Genomic DNA, 23,455 nt, shown 5'->3' on the forward strand with positions numbered 1-23,455 from the left:
AATTGACAATACAGAGAATACCTTTCTGCTATCAAAACAAAATTAGAGAACACTTTCTTTCAAAGGCCTTACAGATCAGTCTGGTTTCTAGGTTCCTTATGGTAGTGCCCTTTCTCAACAGGAGCAGCGCCTAAAAGAACTTGCAAAGAAACCTCATACCTCTTTAACAACTGCAGCCTCTCCTGTGTCCACCTCAGCAGGGAGTGTAATGACTGCACCAGCCATTGACATATTTTCTACCCCTAGTTCTTCTAACAGGTAGGTGGAGTAGTTAACGCTTACCTTTGAATGCCTAGGTTTAAAGATTTATATCAATTGTGCAGAGCTTTTCAGGTTTAATTTGATACCAGATTTTCATAATCATGAATTCACACAAAGAAGGTAGTAGTAAACGGTGGTAGTGAATAATAGCTAAATACAAAGTGATGAGAGTTTATATTTTGAATATTTAAAAAATGGAAGATGGCTAAGTGATAAATTTATACCAGTTAGAGAGTGGTGGTTTTTCTCTTGGCAAATGTTTCATTGTAAAAAAATTAAAATTAACTATTATACACATTTGTGAAGCTTCTAATGGTTCAAGACCTTGTGTATAACTCTTGGATATGTATGTATGATATGTAATTTCAGAATATCCTTTCATTAGATACTTATAAAGTTTTTCACTTCTAGTCCCTTAGGTAACTTGAAACACAGTAAGAGTTAGTTGCCAGATTTCTGTGGTATTGAACCCTATCAACCCAATTTCAGTAATCCTGTTGCCTAGTTTAAGCTACTTAACAATAGAAATATTTTAATTCCAGGCAAATTAAAATAATTGGCTTTTTAAAAATCCCTCCTGTGTTTTACCTTAAAGTGATTTAGAGTATAAGAATCCTGGTTTGTTTATTTCTTATATCTCTCTTTTTTTTAAATCTCAGTTTCCAGACAAGATAATGTACAGATCATGGTTCTCAGTCTTAGACAACATCAGAATCACAGATTTATGAGCCCCACCTCTAGAGTTTCTGGTTCAGTAGCTGTAGGGTAAAGACCAAGAATTTTCATCTCTGTCAGGGTCATAGTATCACTAATATAGGGTTTAACATGGTGCTTGTTGTTCATTTGCTGTCATATCCGACTCTTTGCAGCCACATGAACTATAGTATCCCAGGCTTGCCTTTGTTTGCTATCACCTGAAATTTGTTCAGACTCATGTCCATTGAGTCAGCGATGCCATCCAACCATCTCATCCTCTGTTGTCCTCTTCTCTTCCTGCCCTCGGTCTTTCCCAACATCAGGGTCTTTTCCAGTGATCAGGCTCTTCACATCAGATGGACTAAGTATTGGGAGTTTCAGCATCAGTCCTTTCAATGAATATTACGGGTTGATTTTCTTTAGTTAGGATTGACTGGTTTAATCCCATGGACACAGTGCTTATTGCATGGTAAATGCCACATGGAGAGTGATGCTTGCTTGTTTTTCTTTGATTTTGTTGTTGCTGTTTTAACTTATTAACTTATCCTTAAACGATCTTCCCTTCAACTTAGCTACTCCTGTCACAGTTCATTGTAACTTAACTCAACTGCTGCCTGCTCCCAAAAGTCTTAGTAGATGTTGTATTTCGTTAGGTGTTTTTCTTTCTTTCAGTTTTGTCTTTTTGTTTGTTTTGATTTTTGTATAATACTCTCCTTAATCCCCAATAACATCAAACCCATTAAGTGTTAAGTTTTTGTCTTAGGGATCTTAGAAGCCTGTCTAAGCAGGGTAAGAGGATGCTGGTAAATAGAAAAGAATGTTAAATATTTGAGGATAAAAATCATTTGATAAAGATCTAATATTTTTATTTCACTTAATACATTCAACATTTTCACCTTTTTAGTAGTAATTAAGGGCAAATCTTACAGCCTATTACGTAACACTTACTGCATAGTCTGTATTTTTCTCCAAAGCACTAAATACATTTGTTTTTTATCTACTTATAACACTATGTTTTACATCTAAAAGATACATCTTCAAAACTTTTTATTTTTGAATAAGTGTAAGTAAAAAATAAACTATGCTGAAGTACAAATAATGCCTCAGTTCTTAGAAATTGGAATCTTATTTGAGCTGTTTCTTAATCACGTAGAAGTCTCATGGTAAGATATATATAAGTTGTATTGTGTAATGGGGTGGCTCTGTTACAAGTTTATATCGTATATGCATGTTTAATTTTTTCCCTGTATTACTGATATGCTTGATATTTGAAGCAATAGAGGTAATGTTAACAGGTATTTTATTTTGTGGGTGTTTGGTATTGAAAATGTAATTGGAGTCCATTAAATATTAAAAAACACATTTCTTTAGAAAAACTAATTGGTCATGTATTTCATAATTTAGAATTATGTTGTTTAGGTTCTAGGTTCTTTTCAATAAAGAGACTAGTTTTTTCCTGGGCAAGACCTTGATTCTTTCCAAAATGGCTGTTATTACTTGAATCCTCTCTAAACTTGATACGGTACTTGAATCATTTTCTAGGTCTCCTTTGAAATATGCTGTTATATGAGGGATGTGCAACTCTTATCTTGCTGAAACTCTTCTCCCTTTTGAGATTTATATTATTGGGACTTTTTTCTCACTTTAAAAAAATGTTTTTATTTACTGGAATGGGTGAGAGGAGTGACTAATACAGCAAAGTCTAATAAATAAATCATATTTTCAAAATATCTTTCTAGCACATCAAAGCTACCAAATGATCTGCTTGATTTGCAGCAGCCAACTTTTCACCCACCTGTACTTTCAATGTCAACTGCTTCTCAGGTAGCAAGTACATGGGGAGGTAAGCATGAATGAATCTACTTTGTATATTGTATAGGCATCTCCCTTCCCCATTTTGTGGGGATTTACTTGCTTTCACTTGACACATGAGAACTTGAAAAATATTAATATGACACTGAAGTTGTTTTGCCCCTTGAAGACATTTTCATTTATTAATAAATACAATTTTGGAATATATGTTCAGTTAAATTACGAAATGAGATTTAATGCAGATGAAGAAGGACCAAATATGTTTAAGTGTGAAATAATTGTTTCCATGTTGAATTTCTGTTCTGTTACCAAGAAATACATAATGGGTATTTTACTTTTGGTATAGAAAAAAAATTTACTTGCAGAGGGGAAAACTCATCTAATGAAGTTCTAATTAAGTTCAGGTAGTATTATCAGGCAGTGTACTATCTTCTGTAGAGGAATGTCATGACAAACTTTTGCTAATTATATTTAAAATGTTCATTTAATTCAGATTTTGGTATTCAAAGAATTTTCCCCTAGTACCAACAGGAAAGTTTGCTGCCCTTGAGTAGTTCTTCGACCTTAAGGTGAACATACTATGTTCATGACCTGGCATTTTTGAAGAGTGAGCCACGTTAGTTTTTAAGTTAGACATTTAGTATGTTTTCAAATCATTTCCTTTGTTTGGTTTTGGTACTTCTGTTTGTATTTATATAAATAGTATTTTACAAACACTCAAAAAATTTTATGAGAGGGGAAGATAATTCTGAGAAAGGACATTGTCTAGAAAACTGTTAGAGAATGGCAGACTACCTTAAACTTTGTGCTGGCTCACATGTAAAGTCTAACTTGAGTGGCTTACCTCTCAGAGCAGGGATTCATTGTTCTAGTGGGGTTTTATGATATATTAGACTTTTTTCCTTTATTTTAATAATTTGAGTTAATAACTTTTTTGGGTTTTTTAATAGTTATTTCTTAAGACCCAATTTTATATAATGGAACATAAACTATGTGAAGGGAGGAGCTCTAAAATACTATGTTGAGTGATATGTCCCCAATGGATTGAACATTTCTTGGTATAAAGCAGGTACTTTGTAAATGTTTTTTGAGTCAGTAGATGTTTTCCTTTTAGGAGGCAGATTATTTCTGGTTCCGGACAGGACAGGGAAAAGGAATAGTAAAACACTAAAATACTAAGGTTTTAGATGAATTTTGTGAGCTATCACTTTATTTTAAAAACTAATTGAGCTAAATCTTAAGATCTGGGAGTAATTTCTAAAAGGAGTAAGCTAGTTCAAAGTCAGTGAATTTTTTAGAATTATTTAAATGATCTGTAGATAGCATATTAGGGTTAAGAGAAAGGAATTTCTTAATAGCCTAATGATAATTCCAATTTTAGGATTTTTAATCTGGCAAAATTTGCATGCTTATTTCCTGCTTATTGTGAAGTGCTTATTAATAGGATTAACATGACCATTCAAGCAGTTTTAGTTTGCTTACCTTTAAAAAAACAAACTATAGGTTTTCTAAAATTAAGGCTGCAAAGTTGTATTACTGGAGAGATGAAAAATTTTACAGAACATTTAGTGAGAACTAATATAATATTTTAGTGAAACTGAACTGGGTGTTAGTTTTATCTGGATACCATATACAGTTGTAGCGTTTGGAATCATTGAGCTCACATATGAAAGCAGATAGACTGTTAGTGTGGGAGAATAATTTTAAGTAATTTCAGTATGTAAAAATTGTTTTATAATCTGTTAGAAGAATTATCTGATAGCAGTTTGTGAATAGAATGTTGGAGTACATTTAATTATGTTTTACTTTTCTGTTTTAGGTTATTTTGGTTTATGTACCATTTTTGTCAAAATTTCCCCCATATTTTAACATTAGGCTTGCTATCTAAATGTGGCACTGTAAAAATTGTTTTGAAAAAAAAAATAAGTATTATCAGGTATAAGGTATAGTTGGGAGCAGAGGCAGTAGCAATTGACTACCGTTTTTCCAAAAGCTTACAGTTATATATGAGGAAAGCATGGTGATCTTACTATAAGCCCTTCAATTTAAGAAAAATGAAACTTTGTCTTGTATTTGGCTTCTGAGTTGGTAATAACTTCAAAGTTTTGACTTATACATAGATAGCCAAAGAGTATTTTAAGCCAAGAACTCTTAATACTTACTCATTGTATTGTCATATCCATGACATTCAGATTAAGATATTTTCCTTTGTTTTTAAAATTAAAGTTACTAAGATAATAAGTCCTTTATATAAAGCTTTGATCATAACAGTAAATTCCAGAAGGTACTTTTTGAAGTTAACCATTTACCTGAACATTTGAAATATGTGGCATTTTGTATCATGCTTTTATAGTATGTGACAAAACAAAGATTAGATTTTTTTTATAATTCTAAAATATTATTTAATGCTTTTATTGCTCTCATTTGCTGAAAATGAATGTCAGCAACAGATTTGTTATTTAATTTAGTTCTTATCATAAGCACCACAGAAATGATGTGTATTTCCAATCACAGCTAGGTTAGTGATAAACAGAGTTAAGAGGAAGTAAGATTTGCCTGTTTATATGAGAGGTATGTAAGATTGTACCTAAAAATGAACATTGAAGAGAACACAAGCTCGCTTGTTTCTTTCATTCCATTATTAATGAGCCTTTGATTTTTCAAGAAATGGTCTGGAGTTGAACACGCAATTGCTATTGAATACTAATAGCTGAGATTTCAATTTTTACCACCTTAAAAACTGAGTTGCAGCAAATCTAGAGATACACATTATTTTCAGCTTAGTATACTGTTGTATATTTTAAGCAAGATTTCAAAATTTATTTCAGGCAAAAAAGAATGACCCATTCTTAAGTTTAATTTATTTCTTTCTCAGCTGGCATAAAACACACATTATGAAAACACTCATTAAAAATACATTATGAAAACACTCAATTTTCTGTGTGCAAATGTAGATATCAGATATTTATCTCAAGACTAAAAAAATGACTGGTACTATTTTAATCTTTATTTTAACTTTTTGGATTATTTTTCTACATAAAATTAAACATTCAAGTGAATAATGATAAAAAATAATAGAAAAAAGTATTTAATTAAAACATACAGAATTTTAGAGTTGCCAGGCTGATAAAGTTTAAGTTGGAATAACTGGAATATTATTACTATTTTTTTATCTTTAATGAATTTGAATTAATTTTTGTGGTATAATTAAATCTAAATGATGTTAATCTACTATACCATAGTAGAAGTGTTTTGTCAAGGTAGATTAAAAGCTGGTTTTTCTTATTGTGTGATTGATCTAAATATACAGATGCACTTACATTTTTCTGCATACTCTTTAGGATGTTTCATATAATAGAAAATGATTGATATTAAGTGCTTAGGTAAAAAGTATCAGTCAACAGAGTAGCAGATAACTAGTAACTTTTTCCAAACATGTCTTTTCTCAAAAACCTAATGAATCTGTTGTAGAAATGTGCATACTCTTTTTGAATGACTTCTCTCATGGTTGCTTCTGCAGGGATAACTAGAGAGAGTTTTTGTGTTACTTGTCCAACAAAGTATAATGTACTTTTAAAGCGCCATGCCACTATCAGATATTTCAGAGTAGTAGTAATACTTTGAACCGAACTGATCAACTCTAAACTTAATGCAGCTCCTTTCTTATACAAGAAGGAGTTAGAGTGGTCATCATCGCATTTGTATTTTAGTACAAAAAGTGAATCTTATTTCTGACTCTTTTCTACTTTTGTTTCTGAATTATTTTTTCTGATTCTTTCCCCCATTTTTCCATTTATTGAGGATTTGGAGAGATGGGAAAGATGTTTATGATCATTTGAGTTAGAATAGTGTATCAGTGAGTTTTGGTATGTTTGTAAGATTCAGTACAGTGACCTCAATTTTATTTTGATGTTTTTCTTTTTGAAGTTACAATTGGAGGATTTGCAGAACACTAGCTTTCAGTTTATTGACTTTAAGGATAAAGTGTGCCTGTATTGTAATGCAGAAGCTGTTTCTTTGGCCATTGCCTCCTTATTGTTCTGCCTTACAGCCTTAGAGTAGATTAATAGTGAATACTGTATTCTTAAATTAGGACCACAAACCAAAATACACAAAAATGGGCTACTGGTTAGAGTACAGGAGTACCTTTCATTTTTAGTTGTGCTAGATAAAATTATGAGAGTTTATTTTTGCTGCTCTTTATTTTTGCTTCTCCCCATACTTAAGGAATGATGAATGACTTTCAGTCATTACAATGTTGGCTATCTTGAATGAGGAATAGATACAGTAAATATGTGGTTCTAAAATAACTTCAATTGTAGGACTTGATGATAGTATGTATTTGATACATTCTAGTAGGGAATAGTACATTTGTTATTCCTGCCAAATCGTTTAGGCTTTAAAACTTACAGCCAGGCCTTCAAAGCTAATCCCAGTCTACTACACGGCCAGTCTTGTGTCTTTGTTCTTAATTTTTCCAAAATTTCTTTTTCCATCATTAGACATTTGCTTCATCTTTATTATTTTGTTTCCTACATCTGAAGCTGTACAACAGTTATATGGACATGTTAGAAACTCCTAATCCCTTTTGGCTTTTTGAAATAACTACTTATTCCATATTCATATCAATTATTTATATCAATTATTTATATCAATTATTTAAGTATGCATAGCTATGCCCCAGTGCCAATACACTCCCATCTTGGGTGGGGAACACGGTTCAGGTTAGGTGGCTCATTTATAGAAACATTTTGTTGTTATTCTCTTTTTAAACTACCTGACTGTTGTCTTTCTGATGTTGTAGAGCAGATCCATCCTTAGTATGCTGCTGTTGTTATGGACACAAAAGTATTTTTTTTCTGAGGGTTCATTTTAAAATATGTTAAATGCATTTCTTCCATCTTGGTGATTAGATTTGATCATTTGCATTTGGATTAATAATGATAATAGCTACTACTTTTCACTTTGCCTCTTTTGACTAATTACAATACTAATTAATTTACTTCCTTTCTCCATTTTGCTGTAATGCACTTGGACTGCACAGATCCTTTCTCTGCTACTGTAGATGCTGTTGATGATGCCATTCCAAGCTTAAATCCTTTCCTCACAAAAAGTAGTGGTGATGTTCACCTTCCTATTTCTTCAGATGTATCCACTTTTACTACTAGGACACCTACTCATGAAATGTTTGTTGGTAAAGTACCATTTAACCTTTCTTTCCAATTAATGTTTATACTGCCTAAGTATTTTTTAACGTATCCATTATTTTTAAAGCACTGCAATAATTACTTTGGATTTTAATAACAAACTTTAAAATAAACTAGCAGTAGTGTAGTGAGGTTTTTTTTACACCAGTATCCCTGATTTTATTTGATGCAAGTTTTTAGGACAGAAAATTTCCTTTGAAATTGAATTTTGTTTTGTTCTCTGTCATATTGTAGCATCCTGTTTATAGTTCAGAGAGTTGGTTATTAGAGTTGGATGAAGAGTGACATCTCCTGAACTCACTTGTTATGTGTGCTTACATTTTTCTCTTTCTGTTTGAGAGAGAGGGTGGTTATCACCCTTAGTAGCTTTCTTAATCTTTTTCCCCCTTTTTAATTTCAAATAATGGTATAATTTTATATTGTCTAAAACCTGTACATACCCTCTGTCTAACCTTAAGGGTCTTCATTGTTAGCCTGGAGGTAAATGAAAAATAGGAAATGAAAAGCAACTTGACTGAATAGCTTTAATTGTGATATAAAAATCTATTAAAAAAGGCAGAATTTCATACCAAAGTTATACTAGGAAGAGTAAGTTTTTAAATATATACTAAACTGAAATAAATGTTTTTGAATCCTGCTAAAATGATGCTAAACCCCCTTAAAAGATGATGAAAGTGCTTTTATTCAATTCATAGATACAGCATAAGGTGACACAAATTTAAATCTTTGATTGAAGCAGCATGCATAAAGTCATCTGTGTACTCTAGATAGAGCAGGTGGCCACATTCTGAATACTTAGCTATATCTGAGAGAGAAGAAGGGAAAGTGACTGGAAAGCAGTAGTTGGAGATTTGAGAAAGTTTCAAGGCAGGTGCTCTAATTACATAATTAGTCTAATAGTTCTAAAGGGTAATATTCGGTGGCTGTAATTCCTTTATTGTAATACATTTAAAAATTAGATTAAAAGCAGTTGAAACTAAATTATACATTTTGTTACTCTTAGAAATATGTCAGATGGTGTACCTTTTTGCTTGGTAATAAGGGGTAACAAGAGTTATCTTTGGAGTGTTCTGTCAGTAGTCTTTTACAGGTTGTATCTTTTCTTCATGTTTACTGAATATCCATGGTATGTATTTAGTAAATATAACTGTATCTTTTTAAGTCTGTTCCCTTAGTTTGAGAATATGAAGCAGATATGACTTTGATTTGGGCTGTATATTTCCATCTTTTAAGTCAGAGCAGTGCATGGGCTTCAAGATGTCACATCTGTGTCCCCTGAAGACACAGGGGACTTAACTTCCTGTTAAATACTTTTTCTTTGTATTGTTACAGAGTATTGTTAAATACTCTTTCTTTCTAAAACTTATTGTTACGTACTTTTATGAAAATACAGAAGGGGAAATTAAAAACCACTGCTATCAACCAATTAGGCATCTAGAGTAGGGGTCAGCAAACTTTTTCTTAAAAGGTTGTTAGATTGTAAATATTTTTGGCTTGTGAGCCACACAGTCTTTTTCACAGCTACTGAACCTTGACATAGCATGAAAACAGCCATAGGCAAGACACAAACACATGAGCTTGGCTGTGTTGCAATAAAACTTTATTTACAAAGACAAGGAGCTATAGTTGATTCCTGTCATAGAAGAGGCCTTTTAGTAAGTCTTTCAGTGCAAGTTGAAAGTTCCTAAGAAGTACAGTTGTGTAATAAAAATTCCATTAGTTTCTTACTCAGTAGTAAGAGCATGAAAGGACCACCCAAGGTGTGTCATTGCTTACACTGCATCATCTAACTAGCCACATGTCATCCTTTAAGGCTTGATTTATTAAAATTAAGTGTTAAATACAATTAAAATTTTTCTTTCTCACTTGTACTAGCCACAGTTCCACTCTTCAGTGGCACAGTGGCTACCATAATGTACCGTATTCACATATCTGCATAGTGTGCAGATTTATAAAGCATTTCTGTTGCTAGAAAGCTCTTTTGGATCATGCTGCTCTAGAATAGTGATCAGGAAACTTACTGTAAAGAGCCAGGTAATAAATACCGTAGGCTTTTATATGATGCATAAAATCTGTGAGTCATCATCTTTTCTCTCTTTTTTTAAACCGTTTCAACATGTAAAAACCATTTTTAGCTCTCATGCCATATAAATAGGCCATAGGCTGTAGTTTGCCAGCTCCTGCTCTGTAGAGTTAAGCATGACCAGGAAAAATCAGAGAGTTAGATATGTAGATACCTTCCAGATCTTTCAGAGCAGGACCTTGATTTGATATAGTTCTCAGTGTAGTTTGTAGCTTGCCCTCATTAAAGCCCTAGGGATACTGGGATGTGTAAGTCAGGTGAGTGGGTCGTGGTCCCAGCCATGCCTCCTTCCTCATCTGCAGAAGACGACATTAGAAGAGATGTTAGTATTGGCTAACGAGCCAGCTGGTTCATGTTTTTTCATCTGAGGATATGCAGTGTTGGTTGTTTTTTAAAATTTGTTGTGAGTATTATTTATATATATGTTTTAAATATAGCACTCATAATGGAGCCTTAAGTTAAGTGCTTATTTTTAGTAAGTTGTAAATTAAAGAACACCAAGGGCTTGTACTCCTCTGTTTTCTCTTTTGTTTTTGTTCCTGTTTTTGCTTTTAATTACTTCATTCCACTCTTAGCTGTTCCTCCTCACTTTCTCACTTTTCTCTCTTTTTCCTATCCTTTCTTTTCCTCCCTTATATGCCTTGTCAGATACTTTTTGTGGCACTCAAGCTTATCGTAATACTACCTTTATGTGCCATGAGCCTTCTACTGTAGCTGGTTTATTTGGAGGTAGGTAACAATAATCTCTAAAATTTATTAGTTTGTTTATGCAAGAGGTATTTCTTTTTGTTGTTTTCCTTAAAATGAGTTGGTAAGAAAATAAAAACTTGGTTTAATAAATAGTAGAGTTATTTTCTCAAAAAAGTATGAGGCCTATTTGTTACCGAACTACCACCAAAATCTACTAACAATCTAATTTTTCTCAGAGGTGTTTGGAATACCTCTCTGTCCCCAACACTTGTTCATCTTGTACCTTTCAGTCAGCTTATTATTTTCCTCTTGAGATTGTTCCTACAGTGCAGTATTAATAAGTGTTAATCTGTGAAGTGGCCAGTGACAGACTTTACACTGGGTTTTGTGAAATGAAAGTTAGGCAATTCAGTTTTCATCAAGGTAACCTTAACTTGGTGAGCCTATTTATCTTTTGCAGGGAATCCCTAAATCTTCTCTTTTGAAATGGTGATATTTTATAACTTTGCTTTAAGTCACTTTTAAAAATTAAAGGTTGACAGTCTAATCAGCTATTATAATTTATTAAGAATTTCCCTTTTACTTTTTTCCTCTGCTAGTCGAAGCTGTTGAAATTTGAGGTACTAGCTCTGGATTACTTCGTATCTTTTCAATTCTTTTATACTTTTAGGCAGTAACATCATAATTTCACAGATTGGTGCCCCTAGGGACCTCAGGAGATGGCTCCTCTCTTTACAGAAAGTTATGAAGTTGTTTTTGTATTATTATGAAGGATAGGCTTATCTCTGATACGAGCAAAATTCTAGAAAGAATTTGGGACAGGATATCAGAGGAAAATAGAAATTTGATATACTGTCCTAGTTACAAATTATTGTTCCCTTTGTTTTCTTATTAAATGATACCATAGCTCAGACATTGTTTCCAGGATTTAAAGAACACTGTAAGCTTCTTACACTGTAATGGTGTAGCATGGGGATGTAATTATAAAGCATGATAGATTTTTGTCTTTCTTGAGTAGATACATCTGTTCCTTTTGTAAGGAGCTTTGAGAAGAACTGGCAAGCCTGTGGTGTATTTCTTAAACAGTTTGTATACTTCAGAGAACTGTTAAATCAGTATATGTAATTATATTTTGATAATGTTGTGTTCTCATTGTATGGTCAGTGTCTTTGAGTTAAGAGTATTTTACAGGCTAAATGACTATGGCATAAGATCAAACTTGTACATTTAAAAATCTTTGCCTCTGCAGAATATTGATACTCTGATGTAAAATGCTACTTTTACAGTAGTATCATTGATGTATACCAGCTTGTGTGAGTCACTGTTAATAAAAAGTCCTTTCTGGCTTCTCTGACTTTGAGGACCTTCTTGAACTTCTCAACAAATCTTGTCCTAGTTTTTCTTTAAGATCAGTCTTTTTAGTACAGTGTTGTTACACTTCCTTATATCCTGGTCATGTGCATTAAGAGTTCAATGTGAGATTCTTATAGACTGAAATTGCCTTTAGCAGAAAGATGGGACAGGAAGAAAGGGTCTATGTTTACGGCTCAAAAGTTTAATTTCTCTCTAATATAGTTATTAATCTTCTAATACCAGATATTTAAAACTTTTTAACATTATGAGTTTATAAAATTTAGAGATGGAAGAGAATTCCTTCCACAAGGAAGGAATTTATTATTGCCATTTATTCCAGCCTTCCACAAGTGAAAGAACCCCTTCTTTGTGATCCTTGCTAGGCTGTTCTCTACTTGAATATATACTCAGTGATTGAAAGCTCCTCAAGTCATGTGACAGCCATAATAGGTCTAGATGATTTTAGTTCTTCTAGTTATCCTGTAGAAATTCAGAACCTCACTTCACAAAAATAAAACTTTACACAATTGAAAATCTTATATTTACCTCAGCATTACCTGGTTTCTCTATAAACTGGATGTCTTGGCTGAATGCCACTAGCATCAGTGTAACGTTGACAGAAGAGAAAAAATTTTCCCTTTCTGTTCTTGTGTTTCAGCGTAGTTAAATCAGTATATTTGATGACATATGTGGCGACCCCCTATGGAAGTAGCTAAGTTGAACTTAGAAGATGGTTGAAAATAGTCCTTTTTTTTTTTAATATTCAAAAAACACCTGGACACAAGGGGTTCATAAGGATTAGTGGGTTATAACTTTTAAGAATCCTGTTACTTTGCAAATGAACTTAAACCGTATAGCTTTTGATTAACCATCGAAGGAAGGGAGGCGAGAAATATGGAAGGTGAGTAGGTAGAGGGAGAAAGACTTTTTGGGATACTAAGTTATTTTTTTTTTAAACACCACAGAATTCTTATTTTATTCCCAGATGATCCTTTTAAATTTTGGTTTCGTACAAGATCCTAGAATTTTAGATGTGTTTGGTTTTTTAAAGATCATTAGCATAAAAATTTAAGGTAAAAAATAAGCAAAAATGTTATTTTGTAATGAAACAAACTAGTAATTCAACTTTACTTTTTTATTTTCTTAGTGGGGTGATTTTGTTTTGGAAAATGTAATCACTACAAGGAGATGTGGTAGTCTAGGAAACATTTTGCTGGAAGGGTTGGCTTTGTTTTTTGTTGTGGGAATTTAGGGCTTTTTCCATTCTATTTTCTTCATTATTAGATATTTATAAATGTAGAGTTACTAAAGACTGAGCTTCTTCCATTTTGGTTTCTCTTAGGGTTCACTCCTTCTCCAGTTGCACAGCCACATCCTTCAGCTGGCCTTAATGTTGACTTTGAATCTGTGTTTGGAAATAAATCTACCAACATTACTGTAGATTCTGGGGGTAAGAAAAAAATTACTTTATTACCTTTACTCTAGTGTTCTAGTTTAGAGTCTGTGTAAGGACAGATAATGGTACTTTTACCATGTGTAAATAGATGGAGTTAGGATAGCCAAAGAAGTGGGTCCTCCTCCTTCAACGACTGGAAGAAAATTTCAAGCGACTATTAGCCTTTATTCTTTTCTTAGTGGCAGTTTTGATTCTGGGAAGATCTGTTTCTCCCAGAGCTGTTAAGAGAGAGAAAAAAGAGATTTTCCTTAGATTAGAGTTCTCAATTACTAGTGACTATGTGTAGAATGCTCTGTTTTTTACTCACTATAATTTTTACTTTTACTGAAATAAAATTGGCTTTTTTGAAAACTAGGAAAGTATTACCTGTGGTACCTTGACGTATTGAAATAGTCTGTGTAGTGAACAGCTGGAATAATTAAATATCAGAGCTATGGGTACAGGGGCTTTTTTTTTTTTTAATCATTTTGTAGTATGCTTGTTCATTTGTCTTAAGACAGCTTTATAGACCTATAGAGCTAGGTTTCCATTTGGTATCTTGTTAATTTGAAGTTTGTAAAAATTGAATTCCTATAAAGTTGACACTAAATTATGTTCTTAATCGTAGAGTGGTAAGTGTAGTAATTAAATTCAGACCATTTAAACATTGAGATACTCTTAATTTCATAATATACAGTTATTAATACTTATCTTAAGTGTTATACAAAAGTAAGAAGCAAGCTTATAAAGAGTACGTATGGACTAGAAATTCATTTTTTTCTGTGCACTGGTAGGTTTACAATGATTTTTGATGTATTTTAACTTTTTCCTCTTGAGTTTGTCTTACTGGGAGGAAGGATAAAGGATATAGAAACCAGTTCATAATTTCTAAGCCCCCATTTTTGGTGACTTTCTTTTTCAAATTCTCTAGTATTCCTAGGTTATGCTATTGAGTCGTTTGGTGGCTTGGTTGATTGGATTTGTTTTACCTTTTACCCTTCAGGAGAGAACCTTAAGGGATTTTATTTTTAAGCAATGTCCTAATTTACTACATGATTCTGTACAATTAGAGTGTAGTTTAGCTATTTCTTAGGTATAATTTAGGCTGTTTTTAGAAAAAAAGAAATAAGCTAGTGGTTCATTTTCACTTGATTCTAATATACTGTTTTACATATACCTTACATTCTTCACTTTAAAGAGTATAAAAAGGTCTATAAAATACAGTTCTTAAAAGAAACGTTTTTTCAGAGATGTATTTTTTACTTGTATTTCTTCAAGTGTGAGTGAGTCTTCAGAAGACTTTGTCGGCTGAGGGGGAGGATTAATTCCATCCTTCTCATCCCAGTTTTGGAATACGAGTAGTTTACTTGAATGCTTCTTTCTTCATTCCCTTTAACTTTAATGTAATTTTGTTATGACGTAAGACAAATGAATTCTGCCAAAGTACATGCAGCCTCCTCAATCGATTTACTTTGAAATGGTGGATTTCTCCTTTTTCACTTAAGGGCATTTATTAGTGCCCATTTTCTTAAAGGATTTTCCCATTAAACAAACAAGGAGAAAACGCAGAGACCTCCTTTAGAAAGCTGTAGCTCTATAAAGTTCCTTACAAAATCCTATTTCATCTGTTTGTAACTTTAAGGCTTTGATGAACTAGGTGGACTTCTCAAACCAACAGTGGCCTCTCAGAACCAGAGTCTTCCCGTTGCCAAACTCCCACCTAACAAGTTAGTATCTGATGACTTGGATTCATCCTTAGCCAACCTTGTGGGCAGTAAGTATTTTTTGAATTCTTGAATCTTCTTTACAATAAGTTGTTTTATAAAAGTGAGTCTAGTTTTTAAATGCTTTCTTTTTCTCGTGTCCTAGATCTTGGCATTGGAAATGGAACCACTAAGAAGTGAGTGTTAAATTTGCTTTTTTTTCCCCATGTGCCATCTAGAGGTTGGTTTGGCTTTTATCTCAAGAAAGTATGTGTATAAATGTCATCTGCATCTTAAATGCTCTGTTCAATCTAAATTTATAGTAAAGAAACTTCATAATTACAGACATTTATATCTCACTTGTGTTTATTTAAAGTGATGTAAATTGGAGTCAGCCAGGTGAAAAGAAGCTCACTGGAGGATCTAACTGGCAACCAAAGGTTGCACCAACAACTGCGTGGAATGCTGCAACAATGGTGAGTTGTAAAATCTCATGATATACTAATATGAATAATTTAGGTGAATATGTACTGTGAAAGTGTGTTTAAAGCAGTGATAAAGCGTAAGTGCAAAGGTCGTTACAAAATTTAAGAAATAAAAGTAATTTTTATTCCTTTCATTCAGCTTCTAAAGGAAGCTGGGTTGACACTATTTGCCAGGTACATTTTTGTAGCTAACATTTACTTAAGGGTTATTTTGTGCCAGGCATCATTCTAACATAATACGTGGTTTTGTTTTATATAATCCTCAAATTAACCTTATATGGTAGTAACTATTATTATCCCATTTTACAGATAAGGAAATGGAAACATAGGATTATTAAGTAATGAGCCCAAATAAAAGAGATGGGGTGGGTTTTTAGAACTCAGGCAGTGTTACCTCAGAGGCTGTGTTCTTAACCATTATTCTCTATTGCTGGTTTCAAATCTGTTATTTATTTGTCTGACACTGAATCGGTTGCTGATTTCACACACACAGTGTTTCCCCTAAAAATGGCTCAGTGTTCAGTAATTCAGTGTTCTGGTGACTTTAAGAACCTTTAGTTCAGTTCAGTCACTCAGTCATGTCCAACTCTTTGCGACCCCACAGACTGCAGTACGCCAGGCCTCCCTGTCCATTGCCAACTCCTGGAGTTTACTCAAACTCATGTCCGTTGAGTCGGTGATGCCATCCAACCATCTTATCCTCTGTCGTCCCCTTCTCCTCCCTTCAGTCTTTCCCAGCATCGGGGTCTTTTGAACCTTAAGTGCAGCAAATAAGGAGAATCAGCTATAAAAATTAGATGACAGTATTAACAAAAACCAAGCAGGTATAGTTTCAGCTGTGTATGTATACACACACACACATCTCACATAGATTATAATCTTAAATCCTAAATAAATTTATTCTAGTAGATGATATATTCTTTTATTTTACAAAAGAGAAAAGGAGATTCAGAGGTGTTAAGTTGACCACCCTGCTAATTGGTACCTAAGTTGAAACTCCAGACCTGCCTACCTGGCCCCAGAGCCAGAGCGTCTTCAGGTATTCCGCATTGTTCCCTAGTTCTCCATCCTCTGGTTATTTCTTGTCAGAACTGGATGTATCCAGTGACAAATTCTTCACTGCTTTGCACATGTATATGAAAGACTTCAAAAGCTTCACAAGTATTGATTTGGGGATTACAAATAAATTTTAGTTTGTAACAAATTTGCAAATATAGAATCTATGAATAATGAAAATTAATTGTACGATAATTAATGTCCATGAGATTCTCCAGGCAAGAATCCTAGAGAGGGTTGCCATTTCCTTCTCCAGGGGATCTTCCCAACCCAAAGATCAAACCTGGGTCTCTCCTGCATTGCAGGCAGATTCTTCACTGTCTGAGCCTCCAGGGAGGACCAATGAGTTAGAATCTAATACTAAAGAAGTTCTAATGGTTTTAATTACCGTAAGGTATGGTTGTCCTTGAGTAGTTTGTGGCTGTACCACTACCCTTGGTCAGCTACTGTTTTACCAATCCAATATGTCTTCCTGGGTCAGAGAAAACCAGTTTCTTTTTTGTAGAAAAATTTGAAACATGCTTTCTTGTAAACTTGGGCTAACAAGCAGCATTTTGATTATGCAAGCTGCACAGTGTGTCCTTCCTGTTGTTAGAGACCCTCATACCCTTATTATAGCCACTTTTGTTACTAAAGCTCTTCCAGAGCATCCTGCTGTTTTGCTGTTTTCCTTGGGTTAATTGTAAAAATTAAATATAGGGCTGAGATAAAAATAGTGTGCAATTAAAGTTTTCCATGACATTATCTAGAGAGTTCTATTAATCTCAGTCTTCATTAGTGGAAATTAATACTAAAATTTAGCCACCTTTTAAAATCAGTACTTTTTCTCTGGGCTTCCCTGATGGCTCAGCAGTAAGAATCTACCTGCCAATGCAGGGGATAACGGGTTTGATCCCTGGGTCAGGAAGATTCTCCTGGAGAAGGAAATGGCAACCCATTTCTGCCTGGGAAATCCCATGGACAGAGAAACATGATGGGCTCTAAAGAGTTGGACATGACTTAGTGACTAAACAACAACTTTTTTCCTGGTAGTGGTCACTACCATCACCAATAATAAAACCTTACATTTTAAATAGTTTACATTTTACACACACACACACACTGTCCTGACTCTATAATTAGTGCACTCTTGGGAGCAGCTGTTGTCCCAACTGTAGGGGTAAACTGATTTTTTTTTTTCGCCTCAAGTGGAAAGCAGCTCAGAAGCAGATTTAAATTGAAATCCATCCCTTCTGACTCTGAATCCAGTGTTTTTCCCATTGTAACATACCTCTAGGTGTGAATCATACATTGATATAACATATGAACCATGATATAAATCCGCATGCTGATAGGAAAATACAATGACTCTTTTCTTATTTTGTATTAAATTAGTATTAATCTATATGAAACAATAGAAATTTGCAAATAGCACTTGACCTTAGATTGACTGTTAGAATGTAATAGGCATCTAACCATCTAGAATGTTGATAAGAAACCATATCTATGGTGCTGTGTTGTATATGGTAAGGTGTGTCATCTCTTGAGGACTTGGTTAAAATATTTGTATGTATGTATTCCATAGAGGTTCTTTTTAATGACTAACATTTAGGGCTGGTGATGTGATTCACTACCTAGATAAAATGCTGCTTATGACATTACATTTCTAACCTTTTTATTAATCTTTAAACACTGTCAAGGTTTTTAAACTTTTAAAAAGTTAAAACAAATTTATTGATATTTTATTAAAATATATAATGATGTTACACTATCAACTCTTTTAACTGCTTGCTTTTTTTTCTGTGATATTCATTGTACAGTGCATCCCGGTTTATGGTATGCACTGAACTTTACACTGTTCATACTACTGATAGGTTTTATATTTTAATGACACTTGTAATTCTTACGTAAGTAAGGTGATGATGCCAAAGACTAAATTTCCCTTGTCAACCTTGATAGTGTTTTGGTATAGATGTTCTTCCATTAGATGCTGGAAATACCAGGAATTCTAGGTAGTTAATGAATGTACATGTGAACTAAAATGCTCTCTATGTATTTTCTGTTGTGTAAGTACTTGTTCTAATCCAGTGTTATTGCATTATGTAATTGTTCTCCCTGGGAAAAACAGAATGGCATGCATTTTCCACAATACGTAAGTGACCAAAAACTAGCCTTTTTTGCAATAAATTGGCATGCTATTAACCACTGCTGTAGCAGAATCTCATAACCTTCCAGCTATTACTTGTTTTCACATTCAAATTTTCACTGTGCCAAAAATTCTTCCTAGCATCTACTGATTTCATGGGTTTGTTGTAGAATTGATTCTGATGATGGTAGCATGGGAAATATAAATTTTTTTTCTTGCTTAATATTCTGCCATTTGCTGCCAGATGGCTGGGCGTCTGTGTTTGTATCTGTGCTTCCACTATGCACTTGATGACTTCTGAATGAAGGGAAATGGTGATTGTGGTAATGTCGAAAATAACAATTGCATGAAATCTTACAGGCTTCTGCTGTACTTGGCAGTTTGTCTACTGCTCTTGCAGCTCTTGGTTTTTAAGTAGGGAGAGACCAATAAGTTCTACATGCTCACACAAATACTAACTTTTAACTATTCACTTTAGTTATGCTTTATTTAACTTCTCCATGTGTATGTTCAAATTGCCATATAATTTATGTTTTATGTTTTAGCAGTGTTATTGGTCTTTCACCTGTATTCATCTGAAGTTTTTATTAAAAGATAACACATAGGGGAATGTTGTTAAGACAGCAAATGTATCTAAAATGATTCTTGCTGAGGTCGTATATTTCAAAGCATGAATTGAAGTAGGAAGAGGAAGGACCTTAAACAAATCTTAGTGATAGATCATTCTTTTAGACATTTAAGCATAAACAGACTTGAAAATGTATTACTCCTCTGAATTGGTGCTTTGCAGAACATATTTTAAATAATTTGCAGAATAAATTAGAATATTAATATATATATTCTACATACAAACTTGAGTCATACTCCATAGTGGTTTGAAATCTTTGGGCTTATTTGAAAGAAGTGAATGAGGTCCTTAGAAACTAGTCTTTTGGAAGATCAGATTGTTCACTGATTTGAAATCTTTAAGTTTTGTCTTTGCTGCAGAAGTGAAGCACCTAGGAACATTCACTCTGCTGCTTTTTCTGGGCAGACATCTTTATGGGAGAGACAGACGTTACATTGCAGGATTTGAGTGTTTCTAAAAATCTGAATATTTTTAATGCTGTAAAAGCACATTGAAATCTTAGATCACTGTTGCATATAAGTTTAAATGGTATTTTTTCTTTCTAATAATTGTGCTTTTCTGCTAATTTCAAGACACCTTTTGTCATTGAGCTTGACACAGTTATTAATGAACACAAATATCACCTTTAATCACAGCTGTCTTAGCAATTCTTTTTAGCTATTAATTACCTGGACTCCATTGACATATGTGGGTTACACTTGCTTGTTTGTTTTTTCTCTTACCATGTCAGGCCCCCCCTGTAATGGCCTATCCTGCTACTACACCAACAGGCATGATAGGATATGGAATCGTAAGTATTTTTCCCAACACAGCTTTTTGAAAATCGATTGACCTGCATTTAACATGTATTTATTTCCAAACTTAACTGAAAAAAGAGTTAGTGCCACATATACCCTTAGTAACTAGCACAGAACCTTGCACCACAGCGTAGGTTTCGTAAGTATTTCTAAAACAGTTATTATACAACAAATATCATTTATTAATGTTAACTGTATTACTTGGCTTATTTTTCCTCTCATAAGTTTTGTTAGGCATCTATGCTTCATTGTGAACTCATTTAAACATTAATGTTAACTCCAAGTCTCTGTTGCTTTGACCTTATATTAATACCAGTGAGGTCTTAAAACCTTAATACTACTATAGTGGATGTGGGGAGTTGATATTTCTTGCATTGTGTAGGGGGTAAATTTAGTTTAGTAAAGGCCAGAGAAATTTTCCTATGACATGATTGGTATAGTACAGAAACAGTGTTTAAACTTTTAAGCTGCCCACAACCCACATTATAAACTGCTCTTACTCTCCCAGCTCTCTTAATATGCAGACTCAAATAAAAATGAAGGTGTAGTAGCTTCAGCCCACTACACATTCTGGGAAACTGTTGCTGGTGGGAGGCAGTGTTCATCCATTGGTATTGCTGTTGTGGCTACTTCTGCTACTTCTTTATTTATGTCTTAGTGAAAGTAGCTCTTTCCCTGCATATGAAAAAGTTTCATAAAAGCTTTTGGATTAAGTAGTCATTACATAAAAAGGGTATCTACACAGAAAACTCATAAAGTGAATCACTGAAAATAGGAGTCATCTTAAAAAGTTAAGTAGAACTTGCAGAAAGAAAAGATTTTAGAATATTGCATTTTAACCAAAATAATGTAATGGTGTGTGTACTCTGTTCTGTCACTTATGTTAATTTTATATTGTGGAGTGGTAATTTCTAAAGAGATGGTTGTTTGAGATTTATTTTCAATTACTTAAGAATGAACTAACCTCTGTGTGTGAATTTAAGCCTCTTCTTGGTTTTCTTTAAAAATGTGTTAAGATAAAATGAAAGAACTGTTGAAGGTAAACGTCTTCAAAGAATCAACTATTTTCCCTTGTGCTTACTTGCATTATGGTATAAGAACTGGATTTGATGAACAAAGGCAATTTACTTTGAAATGTCTTAACCATTTTATAGTTTTAAGTTTCCCTATGTCTAAAGATGGCAAGTTTGGAAATTTTTTTTGGTCTAAATTATTTTGTATGTTTATTGTAGTTTGAATTTTGCAATTCATACAGAAAAAGCTGAGTTTTTTGGTAAACGTTAAAAAATAAGCACAAGAAAGATTTTCCATACCAAAACAATTCTCTTAAAATTTTTAGCTGTCAGTCTTATTTGCATTTATAGACATTTCCCCTTTGAGTTAATTCAGATGTACTAATACTAGTACATCATTATCATCCTTCTTGTTTACTTACTCATAATAAGGAAAATGTGAGTCAGCATCCTTTAACTTGAGAATTTCTGTTTTTTGTTTTTTTTAGCCTCCTCAAATGGGAAGTGTACCTGTAATGACACAACCAAGCTTAATATACAGCCAACCTGTCATGAGACCACCAAACCCTTTTGGCCCTGTATCAGGAGCACAGGTACTAATTAACATGCTGCACGTAACTTGTACTGTGCTTGATGTGGAAGAAATATAATACCGAAAAATCCTTTTATGCAGTTCAAAAAAACAAGTTGTTAGCATTTTTTCCCTTCATGGAGGATGATACTTTCTTCATGTATCTTTCTCATGTTAGAGCTTTTAGGAATGTTGACTATTTGGAAAGAAAGGATAAGCGATTACAAACAGGTAAAGATGGAAAAGTCTTGATAACTTATAGTTGGTAGGGCCAGAGGTTAAGAAACCTTCTTTCTGATAACAATTCTGATGTGCGCTGTCCTGTGTTGGCCTTAGAAACCTTGAGCTCAGAACTCAGTTCTTGGCTTGAATGCCACAATGAAGTGTTGCCGTTGAGATGTCTGTGAAACTTGACAAGTCTTCAAAAGTTGTGAATGCTATTTTTTCATTAGATAACTTTCTCCTGCTGAAGATCATATTTAAAAACAGATAACCCTCTCCCCACAAAAGAGCAAAAAAGCTTGAAATGCCATCCTGACCTAATTTCTTCACAGGAAGGACTTTTCTCTTCAGATGTTTCTAAGGCCTTCTTCAGTTCATGAAAATTCACCTGGATATTCACTCTTTCTTTTTCATCTCACTATTGTTAGCATCAGGGAAATCTGGATTTTTTTTTGAGAAATGCTTCTCCCATTATGGTTAGGAGAGGAGATAAGAAGTTTCTTTGTTGTTTACCTCTCTGATGACATCTTGTGGGACGAGACCTTTGTAAAGAGATAGCTTATCCCTCTCTATTACCCTGCTCATATCATTTAACAGTTGGGAAGTACTGACATGTGATTGTAAAAGTCACCCCCTTTCGTGGCTTCCAGTGCCAACTGATTGATTATTTTATGTATTTAATGCTGTTTGAAAGCATTCATGAGCATGTTTGTTGATGGACTTGTTATTCCTTTTCCACTTGAACACAGGTAGTTTTATACTTGACAGTGTATACAGTGTTATATTGCAAAAATTCGTTTGTATTGATCCAGTTAAGTTAGTCTATATGTATCTCATAGACCAGTGAAGCAGAAGAGACCGTTTCATTTTTCAGCCTTTTTGAGTATTGACCATTTAATAAATTTGAGTATTTATCATTTAATAAATTGATTACTTGGGCAGTGCCAGTGACTGGGAGTGGATAGTGAATTTAATTCTGATTGAGAGGTAAAATCTATGTTCTTTGAATTTCATGTATTTCCCCGGATGCCTCTCTTATTCTTATTTGTCCATGTTAAAGTGACCTTTTCTTCCTGCTCCTCAAACAGTTAAGTATTCATAATGAAGTTACTTGGTAGATGAGGTAATTGATGCAGTTATCTTTCTTATGCATTTGTTTTTATAAATTAGATTATGGGTATTTATAGTTTTCTTTCTTTTCCATCTTTTACTAGCAGCAGTTCTGAATATTGGCTGAATACTGTTAAAGAAATGTATAGATTTTGATAACATTAAGCTGTTGATGATTTCCTTAACTTTTGATGTAGATCCTTTAGTT

At 33.5% G+C, this 23,455-nt stretch overlaps 1 protein-coding gene across 12 annotated transcripts in view; it reads left to right on the plus strand.

Annotated features, from left to right (window-relative positions):
- Positions 1-23,455, plus strand: part of PICALM (phosphatidylinositol binding clathrin assembly protein) — a 100,927-nt gene that overhangs the window by 63,361 nt on the left and 14,111 nt on the right. For 2 of the 12 annotated variants that reach the window (XM_070365042.1, XM_070365045.1), the window contains exons 11-21: positions 122-258; positions 2,697-2,800; positions 7,814-7,963; positions 10,708-10,788; positions 13,445-13,552; positions 15,180-15,311; positions 15,407-15,437; positions 15,617-15,716; positions 18,889-18,912; positions 20,265-20,324; positions 21,833-21,937. In XM_070365042.1, the coding sequence (XP_070221143.1) occupies positions 122-258; positions 2,697-2,800; positions 7,814-7,963; positions 10,708-10,788; positions 13,445-13,552; positions 15,180-15,311; positions 15,407-15,437; positions 15,617-15,716; positions 18,889-18,912; positions 20,265-20,324; positions 21,833-21,937 (1,032 nt within the window). The remainder of the gene's footprint in view (positions 1-121; positions 259-2,696; positions 2,801-7,813; positions 7,964-10,707; positions 10,789-13,444; positions 13,553-15,179; positions 15,312-15,406; positions 15,438-15,616; positions 15,717-18,888; positions 18,913-20,264; positions 20,325-21,832; positions 21,938-23,455) is intronic. The other 10 variants (XM_070365043.1, XM_070365044.1, XM_070365046.1 and 7 more) reach the window with 10 other exon arrangements.

This window comes from Bos mutus, chromosome 29 (genome assembly GCF_027580195.1).
Source record: "Bos mutus isolate GX-2022 chromosome 29, NWIPB_WYAK_1.1, whole genome shotgun sequence".
NCBI classification, from domain to species: Eukaryota; Metazoa; Chordata; class Mammalia; order Artiodactyla; family Bovidae; genus Bos; species Bos mutus.